At 29.0% G+C, this 16,597-nt stretch overlaps 4 protein-coding genes across 6 annotated transcripts; 2 read left to right on the forward strand and 2 right to left on the reverse strand.

Moving 5' to 3' along the window:
* The first annotated feature begins 712 nt into the window (after nt 1–712).
* On the forward strand, nt 713–3,935 carry LOC130663394 (zinc finger HIT domain-containing protein 2). The gene is made up of 2 exons (XM_057462583.1): nt 713–841; nt 937–3,935. The coding sequence occupies exon 2, from the start codon at nt 1,768–1,770 to the stop codon at nt 2,896–2,898; it is 1,131 nt and encodes a 376-aa protein (XP_057318566.1). The 5' UTR covers nt 713–841; nt 937–1,767; the 3' UTR covers nt 2,899–3,935.
* LOC130663390 (proton-coupled zinc antiporter SLC30A9, mitochondrial) lies at nt 3,860–8,480 on the reverse strand. 2 transcript variants are annotated; one of them, XM_057462575.1, is made up of 11 exons: nt 8,290–8,480; nt 7,979–8,159; nt 7,390–7,871; nt 7,127–7,313; nt 6,956–7,038; nt 5,992–6,115; nt 5,773–5,911; nt 5,166–5,702; nt 4,959–5,093; nt 4,781–4,894; nt 3,860–4,114 (listed from the first exon to the last, which is right to left on the reverse strand). In XM_057462575.1, the coding sequence occupies exons 3-11, from the start codon at nt 7,847–7,849 to the stop codon at nt 4,070–4,072; spliced, it is 1,824 nt and encodes a 607-aa protein (XP_057318558.1). In that variant the 5' UTR covers nt 7,850–7,871; nt 7,979–8,159; nt 8,290–8,480; the 3' UTR covers nt 3,860–4,069. The 2 variants fall into 2 exon arrangements, with proteins under 2 accessions (XP_057318558.1, XP_057318559.1); XM_057462576.1 differs by lacking the exon at nt 7,979–8,159.
* A 923-nt stretch (nt 8,481–9,403) lies between these two features.
* Nucleotides 9,404–13,134, reverse strand: LOC130663401 (zinc finger protein 135-like). The gene is made up of 5 exons (XM_057462596.1): nt 12,569–13,134; nt 11,570–11,688; nt 11,291–11,437; nt 9,998–11,203; nt 9,404–9,929 (listed from the first exon to the last, which is right to left on the reverse strand). The coding sequence occupies exons 1-5, from the start codon at nt 13,008–13,010 to the stop codon at nt 9,585–9,587; spliced, it is 2,259 nt and encodes a 752-aa protein (XP_057318579.1). The 5' UTR covers nt 13,011–13,134; the 3' UTR covers nt 9,404–9,584.
* Nucleotides 13,135–13,232: 98 nt separating this feature from the next.
* LOC130663402 (glutamyl-tRNA(Gln) amidotransferase subunit B, mitochondrial) lies at nt 13,233–16,543 on the forward strand. 2 transcript variants are annotated; one of them, XM_057462598.1, is made up of 9 exons: nt 13,233–13,423; nt 13,677–13,824; nt 13,890–14,003; nt 14,074–14,395; nt 14,466–14,887; nt 14,974–15,110; nt 15,181–15,304; nt 15,582–15,828; nt 15,949–16,543. In XM_057462598.1, the coding sequence occupies exons 1-8, from the start codon at nt 13,338–13,340 to the stop codon at nt 15,801–15,803; spliced, it is 1,575 nt and encodes a 524-aa protein (XP_057318581.1). In that variant the 5' UTR covers nt 13,233–13,337; the 3' UTR covers nt 15,804–15,828; nt 15,949–16,543. The 2 variants fall into 2 exon arrangements, with proteins under 2 accessions (XP_057318581.1, XP_057318580.1); XM_057462597.1 differs by having other exon boundaries at nt 15,582–16,543.
* The last annotated feature ends 54 nt before the right edge of the window (nt 16,544–16,597 follow it).

The following is a 16,597-nucleotide window of genomic DNA, read 5'->3' on the forward strand; positions in this document are numbered from 1 at the left end:
AATTATTGTGGGGATGATTCATCATCTTCGGAGGATGAAACCGTAAAACAGGCACTCAGAGAAGCTACTGATCAAGATTTTTTTAAAGATTCCCTTTTTTCTGGAGATAAAAATAATGAACAAGGCAAGTTATTGGGATAACCTAAAATTTTGATGACAGTAAAGTTGGCGGGCATCTGACAATTTTTAAAAATTTTAAATAATAAAATGGAATTTTTTTTCCAAAAAAATTAAAAAATGGATGAGTGCAAATGTAAAGATCCTGAATTTAACAGACAGTTACAAATTTTCGTATTCTTTTTTTTCAACAAATAAATTACAAAAAAAAAAAAATTAAAAATATGCACATGTAGAAAATTTAATAAACTATAGGTGCAATTTTTCAAAATATTTTTTTTTATAGTTAATCGTTTTTAAAAAAATTCAAAAACTGTCAGACGTCTGATAACTTCAGTACCATATAAATGTAGCAGACATCAGACAAATTTAAAATTATAAATAAATAGAGTAAATAATTAATAAAATAAATTTTTTAAAAAATGCGCATTTTAAAAATTTTCAAATTAATAAGTGCATTTTTTATAAATATTACTTTTTAAATTATTTACTCTATTTATTTATAATTTAAAATTTGTCTGGTGTCTGCTACATTTACACTCATAAAATTTTGTTATTTTTTTTTATTTATTGGGTTAATTTTGTTTGTATTTTCAGAAGAAAAAATAAGTGATTTGAATAAATTTAAAGAAAAGAAAGAAGAAAATAATGGATTTTATAATTTTGGAGTATCAGTACATTTTCAAGAGTTTGTTGGTAAAAAATTGAGAGAACATCTTGATAGGTTTGTTTATTATTCATTCATTTATATATATGTATTTATTTATTTATTTATGAGTAAATAAATTTATTGAATTTTTGATAATTTATTTGTTGCAGAGAAATAGAAATAGTTGAAGTTACTCCTGAGAAACGTAAAAAGAAAAAAAAAGTTAAAGGCGGAATAAAATTACTGAGCGATTCTACAGATGTTATAAATTGTGAGCAAGAAATATTGCCGGTGCCGGAAAAGAAGAAAAGAAAACTTAAAGATAGGAGTGAAAATAATATTTCAAATTTTGAAAAATGTAAACAAGCTGCTGTTGATCCAGAATTTATTTTATCTAAGTCTGAAGTTGTGTCGTGGAATGAGCGGCAAAAGGGGACTGTTTTTAAATATAAAAAAATGTCTAATGGTACATTAATTGAAGATAATTAAATATAATTAATATTTTTTATCAAATTAAATATATAACGCATCCAATAAATCTTAATTTTTATAAAAAACAATCAGTAACTTTTATACCACCAATTAAACTGATAAATTTCATATATATGTCATAAGTTTGTGCTCATACTTTAATTACCAACATGTCAATATTTTTTTAAATTGATATTCATTAATTATTAAATATTTAAAAGTAATTGTTTGAAATTGGCGCTCTTACGCAGCGGTCACCAAAACACGTGACAGCGCACATGCGCGTATTAAAATTCACCATCTTTGTGGTTATTCTAAAAACAAACGCAAATTGCACGTATTGTTTACGATTTATTATTTAAATAATTTATTCTTTTGTAAGTTTAATTTAAATTATCATCAGATTCATCAACTTTTTATTTGAATCACTTGATAAATTAATAATTAATGACAAGTGTATAAATAAATCAGTGTCCATCTACAAGTTAACCGGTACCAGGTCATTGCTGACATAAAAATAATAAACAAAAATGAATTTACCGGGATCTGAAAATTTATGTCAACTGTGTGACAGTTCCGAAGCTAAATACACGTGTCCAAGATGTAACAAACGTTATTGTACATCAGAATGTTACAAATCAGAAGCACACGTGGGCTGTTCTGAAGAATTTTATAAAGAATGCGTAGAAACAGAGTTGAAGTCTAGAGTAAATGACCCAGATTATCTGGTCAAAATTTCAAATATTTTAAAACGACACAAGGAAGCATTGATGAGTGATGAAAAGTTATTCATTGACAATGAAGAAGACGGCGATGATGATGATGATGATGAGATACTGAAAGATTTAAATGAATCTTATGAGGGAATTGATTCAGATGATGATGAAGAGATACCAGATCTCGCTGAAAGAGTCAAAAACATTGACATGAACAATCCAAATGATCTCTGGGCAGCATTAACTGATGCCGAACGTCAAGAATTTGAAGCCATGATTTACAATAAGGAAACCGACAAATTATTGCCGCAGTGGGTGCCTTGGTGGTCTCGGGTTGATAATAAACTTGTTGAAGAACTTGAGAATTCATCAGAGTACAGGGAACATTGTCCTGGTTTAGTATCCATTGCACATATCAGAGGGTTGTACAAAGCCTCTCCATCATTGTCTCACAACCTGGTCAATATTCTTTACGCGTACGTCATTATGGCTCTTCATTACAATGGCGAGCATCAAGATTCTTGTAGAGAAGCTTTAGAAATTTTTCTACACCTCAATGACGTAATTGGTGGGGATAAAGTATTCCAGGATGACAGTCTAGCTGCACAAGCAGTTATTAAAAAGTCTATTGAATGCAATATACTGCCCGAAGATGCTGAAACTGCCATCAATGATTCCGTCAATAAAATAATCCGCGGACCCAGTGGTGACAAAACTTATTATTTGAAAGCTGCTTTGTCTGATCTACATGTTTTGTTTAATAAAGCCGAGGATGATCGTGGAGCAGCTAAAGGTGCTTCGGTACTTCCTAAAAAATTCAAAATTCCCAATTTGAATAAATCAAAACTAAAAAAAATATATTTACAACGTTATTTAAAAAAAGTTGAATTCTATTTAGTGTGGGTTGATAAATTCGGAGCAGGTATGAGTGAATTGAAAATATAATTATTTTTTTATACTTACCAATTAATACTTTATTTTTCAACGCTCATTTGTAATGAATTTAAAAAAATAAAAAAGAAAGTCTAGTAAATTTATCTTCAATTATTCTTTAGTATTAAATGTGATTATGAAATCAATGCGTGACTGATTACGTTTTATCTCAAGGTCGCTTTTAAAAATTTATATTTTCATTTTAAACATTTCCAAGTCGTGAGGATTTATAACATTTTTTAAAAGGCCTCAGGCCTTCACTCCCCACCACTTTATTTTATTTAGTGTGAGAGGTAAAGTATTGAGGCACTGAATCAGTGAACCGGTGGCTGTCATTCGGAGCACAAACTTAGCCGGTGTAGTAAATTTTAAAAAATATGGAGGATGTTAATTCTCGGCAGAGTCAATTGAAGACAATTAATAAATTTTTTTGTCATCAAATGATTTATTCATTGTGCGGCGGTAATTATCATTGCGTGTCATGTACAAGAATAAGATCAAAATATCCAGGATTTGTTATGAATTCAGTAAAAGTAACGAGACATTTCTTAAGTCGCATTCCGCGACATACGACACGTACTTGTCATATTTGTAAACATCCTTTGTTATTTATTTGCCGTGCGAAATGGTGCAAAAGTTGCTGCAATTACTTCAATGATAATGCTGAGCTTATGGAGTATGAAGATGGAATTGCTGAGATAACTTCAACGCTCACGTAGAATATAAACATTTACGTGTAATTGAGAATGAATATTTAATGACATGAGAGTCGGACCACATGGCGAGTGACAGCTGCACGTTAACGCGTAACTTGACGCTTTTATATTTTTAAATTCACTTTCAAACTTTTATGTTGCAAACTAAATTTTTTAAAGACTTTTTAAATTAATTACTTTTATTATCTTTTTATGACGAAATTTATGTGGAATTATAAATAAAATTATGTAAGATATTTATTAAATATACAGTCATGTTTATAGCCATAGAAATTATTTATTTACTTTATATTTATAAATAAAATTAATATAAAGCAAACAAAATTATTAAAGGCTCATATTTTTTGCTTAAGTTTAATCACAAGCAATTCTAATAGCTCTTATTTTTTTTTCTTTTTAAGTTAAATATTTTATAAATATTTATTTACATTTATCACTTTTAAAGATTTTATGATTATAATTTACTTTTATAGAATTTCCAAATCACAGTGTCGGATTGCCGGGTTATTTTTCTATAAAAAATATAAGTGTTATAAATAATGTCTCATAAATTTATTGTAGGGTGACTGAGCCAGTAAGTGAACTTTGAACCAGTCAATGAACGGTCGTATTTTTCAATATTTTAATAAAGGATGCAACAAAAAATTAAGTATTTCCTTTATGTAAAGTCAAAGATCCAGTACACGATCAAGGAACTAGTGTCCGATCACTCATATATTTGTATATCTATATTTACTAAATATAGATAGACAAACATATGAAGTGATCGGATACTAGATCTTTTATCTCAGCTATGATTAATCTACATGACGTAGTTAAAAATTTAATAACTCTGATAGCCACTCTTGTCTTCAAAAACTTGCTGTCCAGTAACTTTCCGTCAAGTTTACGTCTAGTTTTGCTGTTCCAAGTTTTTACTCATGAGTACAACATGAATTGCAAGTCGACGTAAATCTACAGCGGCTACAGGAATGCAAATTGCCTTTGAGGAAAAAACTTGAATGAGCAAAATTTAACTTCCAAATTGACGACAGTTATCAACTATTTGTAGTCAACTTAACATTTCATTTCGGCTGTAGATTTCCGTCACCTTGTGATCAAAACGACTCAGGGAATTTTCATTTACTGGTCATGTTAACTCACTGTACCAATCACCCTGTTATATAATTTAAAATTACCTTAAGTTTTAATTCAATTCTATCAATTTCACCGCCCAGCATATCTACAATACTCTCACCGTGTTTTAATAGAAATGGTTCAAGTTCATCAATACTCTGCATTTTTTTAACTTCCTGATTAAGTAACAAAAATTTTTAATTAAAAAACATTATTTTAATGAATTATTTAAAAACTTACTTCCAACATAGCACTTAAATCATGTTTATCAAGATAAGCTCTTGTAAGTTCCCGACCATCAAAATCAATTTCAGCTTTATATCTAACGAGATTATTACCCATATCGATACCTTTTACATCATAAATAGCACGTACCTGTAAATAAAACAATAAAACAATAATTATTTATACATAAAAAAAAGTAATTTAAATTACAAACTCATTTACCATAACATCAGATTCAATTTCCGCATTTATTTTATCAAGATTCTCTTGCGGAATGCTACGACCCACTAAAGCTGCCACATTATTGTAAATAATAAATGAAGCAACGCCACCCAGTAGTCCACCAACAAGCAAAGATCCAATGGCATCGTAAATAGGGTCTCCGAGGTACGACGTCAGTCCCATACTGCACCCAGCCAACGCGATACCGATCACTGCAGCAAAGTCTTCCATAAGTACGACATTAACTGACGGGTCATGGCCCAGAAGAACGTAATCTTTGAACGGTTTGTTTTTATCTTCGGCTCCTTTTCTTATCGAATTTATCGCAACCAATAATGTCGCTCCTTCAGATACTAGTGATCCTGCTAGTACTAAATACGCCCAGTAAAATGATTCTACGGGATTTGGGAAAAGTATCCCATGGATACCGTGATAAATTGACAGTCCAGTACCAACGCAAAATATTCCTACGCCTGATATTAATGATGACACGTGTTTCATATTTGTATAACCGTAAGGATGATCTGCATCCGGGTTCTGTAATATTATTCAAATATTAGTAACGATAAAAAAAATTATTTACTTTATAATTGATAAATTAAATTACTTGGACAGATTTATGTATTCCATAGGCTAAAATTAACTGATTAAATGTATCTGCTGCGGAATGTATACACTCTGAAAACATACTGTGAGAGCCAGTATAAATCCACGCTAATAATTTAAATAAAAAATTACTACCATTTCTAAAAAATAAAAAAATTAATTGATTAATAATAGAAAAATAATATCGATAGTAATTGCAACGAATTCAAAAAATATTTACATAATAACAGCAGTCAATACGACTTTACCCGAACGACTGAAAAGTCCTTCTCTCTCTTCTATTTTTTTTTCGTTGCCTATCTCTTTTCTAAAATCTTTCAATCGTCTTTTCACCGTAAAAATATCTACAATAATAACAATTATTATTATTACATATAAATAATTATTGTGATCAAGGGCATTCTTAGACAGTGTCCCCGACTTTTTGAAAATTTTGAATGACTCAACGTAGTTGCAATTTCGCTGATATAGATTTAAAAAAATTAATTCAAGTTGATATCAATTGGAATTTAAATAAAATATGGAAAATAAATTTCAGTAAAATCTTCATGTCAATTTTATAATTTGAATTTCAAATTTTGTAGTTTTAAATTCATTCAACATTTGGTTTAACTCCTAATTGATAACAACTGTAAGTAATTTTTTTAAATTCTATATCTCAGCGAAATGGCAACTTTGTGCTTCTGTCAATTAACGCTCCATTTTTTTTTAATTAATTAATTAAATTTTAATAAGTTTATGACAGTTGAAAGTCATTGAATATTTTTAAAAAGTGGGAGCACTGCCTGCCCAAGTAGCACACTTGGCTTTGTGATTTCTATAGGATAGAAGTTTTGAGGCTGTTTTTGGACTTATCGATGACACCAAAATGTTGACGATGATCAGAAATTTATATCTCCAAAAAACATCTGCTTAAAAGACTTGAGAAGTGGCAACAAAAATTGAATTACAAGTGAGGGTCAAATAAGTCATCTTAGGATTTTTTAATTTAAATGACTTTTTTGAAACAGAAAAAAGAAGACAATTTTCCTATGAGTCCTATGACCAACATCTGTATGTCTTATTTATATAAAAAAAACTTGGTTTTGAAAGAAAAAAAATTTTTCTTGTCCTTTTCAAAGACATCTTAAAGTTGCCTCTGTGCTACTCAGAATGCCCTTAAATAAATATATATATAAAATTACTTTGTTGGTAAGTTTTATGCTCGAGTTCTCTTTTAAGCCGTTCTTTCATCAAAGCTTCACGCGAACCCCAGACTTCGAGGGCTCTGTTTTAAAATAAATAAAAAATATTATTAATATAAATAAATATATACATAATCAAAATGATATATGATATGAAACAAACCCTCTTACTTAGCTTCAACGTCTTTTCTCCAGTAAACAGTTATCGGTGGTTTGTCCTCGTAAGGTGATCTTCGTTTAGTTTTTGGTAATGATTCAAGATCTGATGGTTTCAGTAAAAAATCCAACATCGCACGTACTGGAGTTATAAAATTTCTCTCTAGTGATGCTGCTGAATGATCAACTCGTACTGTTTTAGCTGAAATATCAATTAATTAATTGATTAATTAATAAATAAATAAATAAATAAATAAATTTATAGAAAGAATTCAAACCTTTAATGACATCCGGATGCAATGAGTCTGTTCCTGAATCATTTTTTAAAATTTCAGTGTCATTTGGTGAGGGGACTGATTCTAAAACACGTTCTTTGACAATTCCTACATCTTTTTTTTTAAATTCAATCACTTTGTTGTATATCGCTGATTTTAATTCACTTTTTAATTTAACTATTTCATCATCGCCTGATGATTTATCATCACTGGATGCTAGTCGTGTAATAACAATACTTGTACGTTTAATATCTATAATATCTGTAGATTTATTATCACAGACTTCAAGATTATTTTTAAATTGTAATTTATAATAATTATTTGTTCTACATCTAGACTGTTTTACAAAAATACTGGAGTGACGTTTCGCTAATGATACTTGGAGATAATAAAGCTGATCCAAATTGTAATGAGTTAATTTACCAGAAAGTATGTTCAATAAATTACACGTACGATACAGCATTTTAATTATTTTTATTAATTACCTGTAAAAATAAATAATAATTATAAGTTTATTGATGTAAATAATTTTTTTTATTTGAGGTTAAAACTTTTGGGAGATAATTAAATAAAAATAATTTTAAAAACTTACCGCAATAATTTAAAAAATATAATAATATATTTTTAAATAAATAAATAATAATAATAAGTGACGTAAACTGTCAATAATTTTTTTGACAAAATAAAAACATTTCCATTTATCGCTGATGGTCGATAATTTTTTGTTTAAAATTCAGGACTTGGTACTATGACATGTCAAACGTCATTGCACACTAGATCCATGACAATAATTCATATATTTTAATTCAATAATATGTAATTTAAAAAATATAAATAATCAGTTAATTGTAAATAAATTTAAATTAAATTATTCATTTCAAATATTGTGACTTGTAAATATACCTTATTTATATTTTTTTACACAGATGTTTTCATATTTAAACTTTAAAATTCATTGTCGTATTGACTAATTATTTGTTTAAGTAATTTTAGTACTTTCAAATATTTTGAATGAGTTTATTATTATTTTGATGCAATTACACTGTAATTTATTTAAGTAAAAGTAGATCAGTAAGACAGTTTGAGTATGAGAAAAAATGTCGCGTGATAAATGTATTCATAGTTTTCTATTTTATCGATATTTATTATTTTAAATATAATCATAAATATTAAATGTCATTTATTAATTAAATTCATTTTCAAATTGTTTGTAATTTTTAATTCGGATAATTTATTATTGATTTATTTGAAATATTAAATTTTTCGCGGACTTCGTTGATGTAAAAAATAAAAAGGGTGCATTCGGAAATGGAAAAAATTTTAGAAATGTATTATTATTAATTGATGAGTGTAGCAGACATGAGACAATTTATAAATTTTAAATAAATCAATTAATTAATTAATTAAAATAATGAAATTTAAAAAAATGCGCGTACTGATTTTTCATTGATCTAAATACAAATTAAAAAATTGTTATTTTATTTACATTTTTTATTTATTTATTCCAAAATTTAATAAATTGACACTTGTCAGTTACATTCACACTCATATTAATTGAACTATTAAATACATGAACTTATTATTTGTTAAAACTGCCCGCTAAGAAAATTTAAAATTTAAAAAAAAAAGGAAGTGATTGGCTTCGGGCCAATTTTCGAAAACCGAGATGATGTCCGAGTGTATGCACATATATATATAAATATTCTATCTTTTAGACGGATTGACCGATTTACATTATTGAGTTGGCATTCGAAACGGTTTATTAGTTTGCTTAAAGCCAACACAATATTCTTGTCTCGATTATATATTTAAAAGTAAAAAATCTTTTTTATTGCACGCCTTGGATGCGACAGCGGGAGAGGTTGTGCTCTATAATCGACTCGGTGCGAAAACCGGATTTTCTTACCTTCAATCATTTAAACTAATTTTATAAATCACCTCTATGGAAAAAAGTACACCAATGTCTAAAGAAAATTCTAAAGAATAATTTTTTAAATCTTTTCTTAGTTGATTTTAATTTTTAAAAATATATTCCTCTCAAGTACAGTAAATAAATATTCAAATTTTTTTATATTTGAAAACAATTTATTCTAATTAAAATTACTATAAATAAATTAAAGAACAATTTCACGACACTCTCAGTCGTTATGAGATCAAAAAGAAATAAATAAAAGTAAAAAAAAATATTTTAATTCAAACTAAGCCACATTTAGAGCCAGTGGATCATCTTCATCAATTTGGTAATCAAGGATGTCAACTTTAGTTAAATGATGTCGTTGATTGTGAGCTTTCAGTGACCCAGGTTGAGTGAAACTCTTCCGACAAATGTCACACGTGTACGGCCTTTCGCCCGAGTGCACACGTTCGTGACGAATAATGTGGCTCTGGTGATGAAAACTTTTACCGCAAGTTTTACAAGCATACGGCCGTTCATTCGTGTGCGTTCGTATATGAGACTTTAAATCAAATTTTTTGAAAAACGATTTCCCGCACTCCGAACAAGTGAAATTACGCTCCTTCAAATGATCTCTTTTCACATGCTCCTGTAACATAATTTTATTATATTAAATAATTTATTACATTTACGTAATTAACACTTAATTAAACTTACGTTAACTTGCGACAAAGTGCTATAAACTTTAGGACAAATCTCGCAGACGAATTTTAATGGTCCATCAGGTCGATGATTACCAGCAATATGTTTATTCAGCGTCGACTTCCAGGCAAAAGAAATTCCACACTCTTTGCACTGAAATTTTTGTTGATCCGAAAAATGCACGCCCGCATGCTGTTTTAAATTTGAAGCCGTCGAAAACGATTTATTACAAACAGAGCATTTGAATTTTTTTTTAATTTTATCACGCGGTCGTAGTTTATCTCGTCTTTTGCGGACGTTCCCAATAACCGACGAACTCACTGGGCCATTCGTTGCTACCGAAAGCACATTTTCATTTTCAATGTGTAAATTATGTCCATGACTTTCAAAATCTACTGTATCGCGTACTAGTTCAAAAAATTGTTCTCCCTCTTCATTTTGTACCAAACGTACCATCGGCGTTTGCGTTTGCGTCTGTGTTTCTTCATTATGGAAACCAGCATCGAGACCATCCGAGCCACAAAGAGAATCAGAATTTTGATCTATCGGCTGTAATTGTAAATTTTCCAATAAATTAATACTCGTGTCTTTCAAGTGATCAAATACTGAATTAACTGTTGAATCAATGGCTTCATTATCGATTGCGTTACCCTTCAATTCAACTGCAGTCAAATCATTCTGGTGATTAAATCCAATAAAGTCATTGCGCACTTGCGATTGTAGATCCCACTGATCATTTAGATCCTTATCAGCAATTGCTATTGACTGAGTGTACGATTTATCAGCACAGTAATTTATATTATTAAAATTATTGTTATCCGATAACTCCATTGAGTTAAGCCCTAAATTATTTAAATAATCTGACTCGCATACTTCAATAAAAAACTGATTTCTCTCAATATGAACACACGTATTCATATTATTTATATTAATATTATTATTACGTATTTCTCTTGTCGATATATCTAAGTTTGTAAATTTTTTAGTCATTTCAGTATCAACGTTTTCACGTTCCATTAAATCTGTTGCTGGTAATTCTAATTCGCTGCAATAAGGATTCAATATGTCTGAAATATCAATACTTTCATCACGAACTGTATCAATACGTTCCAAAAAATTATCGGTATTTATATTCGCATTTTTATTCCTATCAATATCACAGTGATTTTGTAAATTTAATTTATAGTTATGCTGATCTAGAATTTCTGATCCTTGTAAAACCTAAAAAGCAATTTTAATTATTTGTAATAATTTCACTTAACTAATTACCTAATTACAATAAATTTAATTAAGTGATTAATTAATTACCTGATAATTTTTAATGGGTTCTATTTGATTATGAGTTTTTTCATGTTCTTTCAATAGAGTCATCAATTGAAAACTATCGCCACATGTTTTGCAATAATGATTACGTTTTATTGGCTTTTGTTTAATTAATTTGTTTTTATTAATACTCTGTAATAATAAATTTTTAATAATTTTATCGTGAAGAAATTTTTTGTAAATTTACAGTTGATTTTTTCTCTCAATTTAAAAATTTATTTAAAAATTATAACAGCAACCAATAAATGAATTTATGAAACTCACATCGTCATGGTCATCAGTTTCATCTTCATTAGTTCTTTGATGAATTAATTTATGTCTTGCTAACGAACTAACTTGAGTGAATCTTTTACCACAAATAGAACATGGATATGGTTTTACTCCTACGAAAAATGATTTATTATGTAAAGAAACATGTAGTATATTACACACCTAGGGAGGAAAGTAGAAAATTCTAACCCGACTGGGTAATTGTCTACCCAAAGCAAAGGCGAGGGTGGCAAACACGCGGTTTTAAATGTCCTACTTTCCTCTCTTGGTATGTAATATACTATTCTGCCCGTCGACTGAAAACTTTCGCAATTTAAACTCTGATACTTGTCATTTGCTTATTAGTAATTTTATTTACGTAAATGACAGTTCTGACTGTGATTAAGTTTTATAAAAATTGGTGTCAATAAATGTTCCTGAAGATCAGAACGTTTTTCGCGCAATGAAAAAGAAAATTAGAAAGTAAAAAATCTACTAGATGACTAGATTTCTGAAATGTTTCGCATAAAAATGCTGGTATGTCAGCCAAAAATCTTAGACTACCCCCTAATTCCCGGAAAGATCCCTTAAGCAGTCGAATTACATGAATTATTTCATTTTCGTTGCGCGAACAACGTTCCGATCTTTAGGTACATGTCAATAATACATAGTAATTATAAATTGCAAATGACAATTTAAGCTTACGCTGACAGGTGATCACACCATTGGTCTTAAATTAACTTGTTTCTGACTGCTGACACTGAAACTTTAAGTTCCAATCCAGGTAATCATGAAAAATCTAGCGTGTAACTCAGGATGAAACACGATTTCAGACTCCGGGTGATGTCAGCCGACTTCACCCTGGTCTGAAATTATTTTGTTTCATCCCATGTCATACAATATACTATATTTTTTCTTTCAAATATCATTTTTTCTTAGACATTTATATTTGAATTCAAAAACTGTCCAAAATATTTTTTGAAAAGTATGGAAAGAAACGTCAAACTGAAATACCTTCATGAGTCCTTAGATGACGAATTAAATTAGAAATGTGGTTGAATTTACGTCCACAAAATTCGCAAATACATTGATTGGTGCCAAGATGAACATTCAAATGCGTTTTCAAATCAGCTTTGCGAAAAAATCCTTTGCCGCAGAGCTGACAGGTTTGAGACTTTTCCCCCAAATGAACACTCCTGATATGATAATCAAGCTGGGATGCTCGGTCAAACACCAACTTACATTTAAAACATTTGAATGGTTTATCTGGACCATGATACAAGCCCTCGTGTTCTTTTAATGACAGTTGTGATCTGAATAACGTACATTTGTCATCGCACTGTAAACATTTCCAAACTTCTCCCCAATGTAATTGCATGTGATTTAAATAATCATGCTCATTGTTATAATTATTTTTACATTCAATGCAAGTAAAATTACATATATTATTTTGCATTGTTAATTTCTGTTAATTATATTCTCTAATTAATTAAATAACATTTAATTATCTCAGCGATTCGTAACCTGATAAAATCCAAATCCATGTTTACATTCACAGTAGGATATTTAATCGATAGTACAGTGTCGATAGTGCGATGTGCGATTAATTTAATCGATTCTTTTTGAATTCAAAATCGATATTTTACGCAAGCGCAATTTGGCGCCAAATTTAAATAAAAAATAAAATACAAGTGACCGCAGTTGTTACGTAGCCATAACCTACGACAGTTGATGAATTTTTTTACTTGAATATAAAAATTTATTTCGAAATTTTGAATTAAAAATGAAAATGAGTTACTCTAAATTAAGAAATTCAAATTTTTTATTAAAGAATGTAAGAAAGTGCAGCACTAACATTTCAAATAAACCGTAAGTTAATGTGTGAATGTAGCAGACATGAAACAGTTGATAAATTTTAAATAAATAAATTCAAAAATTTGAAAAAATGCGCGTACTGATTTTTCATTGATTTAAATATGCATTTTAAAATTTTAATTCTACTTACATTTTATTTATTTATTCAAAAATTTAAAAAATTGTCACTTGTCAGTTACATTCACACTCATAGATTAATTAAAATTATCGCATTGCTTAGAATAAACTTTTAAACTTTTGGTTTCAGAAAAAAATGGAATTCTGTCGTAGGTTTAGAAATCCATGCTCAAATATCATCAGATTCAAAACTATTCTCCGGTGCCAGTACCGCCTTTGGAAAGCCAGTTAATTCCTGCGTTTCATTTTTTGATTGCGCTACACCAGGAACACTGCCAGTAATAATTATCATTCATAATTTTTATCAATTTTTATAATTTTATTTCGAAATCTGTTCCACTAGGTTCTGAATAGAAAATGCGTCGAAGCGGGTATTCTTACAGCTTTGGCTTTGTCCTGTCAAATTAACGAAGTTTCTTTATTTGACAGGAAGCATTATTTTTATGCGGACTTGCCAGTAAGTAATCACTTTTAAACCAACAGCAAGTAGCCCTACATTATACATTTTAACTAATAATTTATTCTAGGCTGGTTATCAAATTACACAGCAAAGACAACCGCTAGCAGTGAATGGGAGTTTAAAATTTAATGTGTACACGCCAGGTATCCATAAAAAGCCATATGAGAAGGTATCAAAAATAAAACAATTGCAATTAGAACAAGACAGTGGGAAAAGTCTGCATGACAGTTTTATTGGTAAAAGTCTTGTCGATCTAAACAGAGCTGGTGTGCCTCTGATGGAACTAGTTTTTGAACCAGATCTTGCTGACGGTGAGGAAGCAGCTGGTTTAGTTAAAGAACTAATGAATATTCTTCAAAGATTGGATACTTGTTCATGTAAAATGGAAGGTATTTATTTTATTTACTTATTAATTGATATTTTAATTACATGTGAGCAATATTTAATTATTTATTTCAGAGGGTGCGTTACGAGTGGATGCAAACGTGTCGGTAAATAGACAAAATGAATCACTGGGAACTCGAACTGAAATAAAAAATATTGGAAGCGTGCGGGCTGTTGCTGCTGCAATCCAATACGAAATAAAAAGGCAGATAAATTTGTTGGAGCGAGGAGAAAAAATAGTTAATGAAACTTTATCATGGGATGCGGAAAACTCTAAGACGGTTATGATGAGAGATAAAGAAGAGAAGCAAGACTATCGTTTTATGCCTGAGCCGAATTTACCTCCTCTGCGAGTTAATCTTGATGATGAGAACAATAAAAATAATCTTGTTGACGTTCGTAGTCTTAAATGTAAAATACCGAGACTGCCTGATGAAATTCGTAAATATTTTATTGATGAATTGAAATTAATTCCATTAAACGCTATAGCGATTGTTGTAAGTTAATCATGTAATTAATTTATTAATTAACATCGTAATATGCCAGCCAATTAAAATTGCAATAATTAATTTATTGTTTGTAGAATAACATGAAATTGACGGAATTATTTGAAGATATTATGGCAGAAAAAAATAGCAGAAGTCCTAAGAATGTATCGAATATTTTATTGAATGTGTTCATGGAGTTTGTAAATGAAAATAACTTGATGCTTGACAGCCTGTAAGTATTTTATATTAAAAATAATAATTAATAGGAAATTTGATCAGCTGATTTGTTAAATTATTTTTAGAAAAATTTCATCAAAACAATTGGGACAGATCGTCGATTTACTAGAAGCAAAAAGAATTAATTTGTTGGTTGTGCCGAAAATTCTTAGCGTATTGATTGATAATCCGGATAAAATGCCTGAACAAGTAAATTATTTAATTGATATTATAGTAAAATATATTGCCACTAATTCCAAAAGAACATATTTTTATACGCACTTTCCTTAAGTCTGCAAAGTGATTGGCAATAAAAAAAATTATACGCCCTTTTGGTTTTAAACTTTTGTAAATTTAAGTCTTTTTGGAAATAGTCACGCGATATATTTATGTATAAGAAAATATAATATAGTATTGCACGACTCATGATGCGAAGCATCTGAGATGTGCTTTACGATCGAATTTTAATGCATTGGATATATTGCAGATTGTGCAGGAGTTTGATTGGGCGCAAATAGATAACGATGAAGAGCTGATAAAATTATGCCAAAAAATTTTTGAAGAAAATCCGAAAATGGTAACGCAGTTCAAAAACGGTAAAGCGAAAGTACTAAAGGCAATGCTGGGTGCGATAGCTAAGAAAACAAACAACCGAGCCAACATGCAGAAAGTTTCTAAAATGATACCCGAATTACTGAAAAATGATTAGGATAAATGCCAAGAGTATTTAAACTGTAAGAAGTTTGTTAATTATAACAATATATTTATTATATTTTTTTGACCCAATTTTTAGTGTGATGCTTCTACTATTAATCAATCGTTTTTATTATTAATAAATAAAAATTATCTAATAGATACAGAGCATTTTATACGACCACTCAGTACCGTTATAAATAGAACGAAGTTTATTTACTAGAATTCTGCACCTCAAAAAATATATATTAGAATATTCATAAGCGTTAAAAATATAAAAGGAAAAGATATTAATAAATAATTGGATCTCCATGAATAATTAGGTCTCTCAGTAAGATAAAAAAGGCTGATTATAATTTTTATATTCACATTGTCCTTTATAATTGACGTCACAAGTACAAAATCAAGTGGAAATAAATATTTGGTGATACAATATTTAAGATAAATTTACCATTCAATTTACAATTTATCAAAGTATGACCAAATCAGCCAGATTGTGATATATATTAAATATTAATTTGACATTAACCACCACGTGGATAAAATTTAAAGCTACTTATTATTTTTTGTTTACTTATCTCTAATTATTATAATTAAATAAAAAGTATAATTTAATATTTTATTAACAATACACAATTTAAATTATTAGATCATTACCTTTTTTTTTATTTAAAATATACAAATCATTTGTCAGTTCGTTAATTAAATTATTTATTTGACAAATGATTAAAATACGTTCAAGCTATTTCATTAAAAGATTGACTGGTGCATTACACCTACATTTATTATTATTATTGTTATTATTATTAT

This window comes from Microplitis mediator, chromosome 2 (assembly GCF_029852145.1).
Source record: "Microplitis mediator isolate UGA2020A chromosome 2, iyMicMedi2.1, whole genome shotgun sequence".
In the NCBI taxonomy this organism is placed as follows: Eukaryota; Metazoa; Arthropoda; class Insecta; order Hymenoptera; family Braconidae; genus Microplitis; species Microplitis mediator.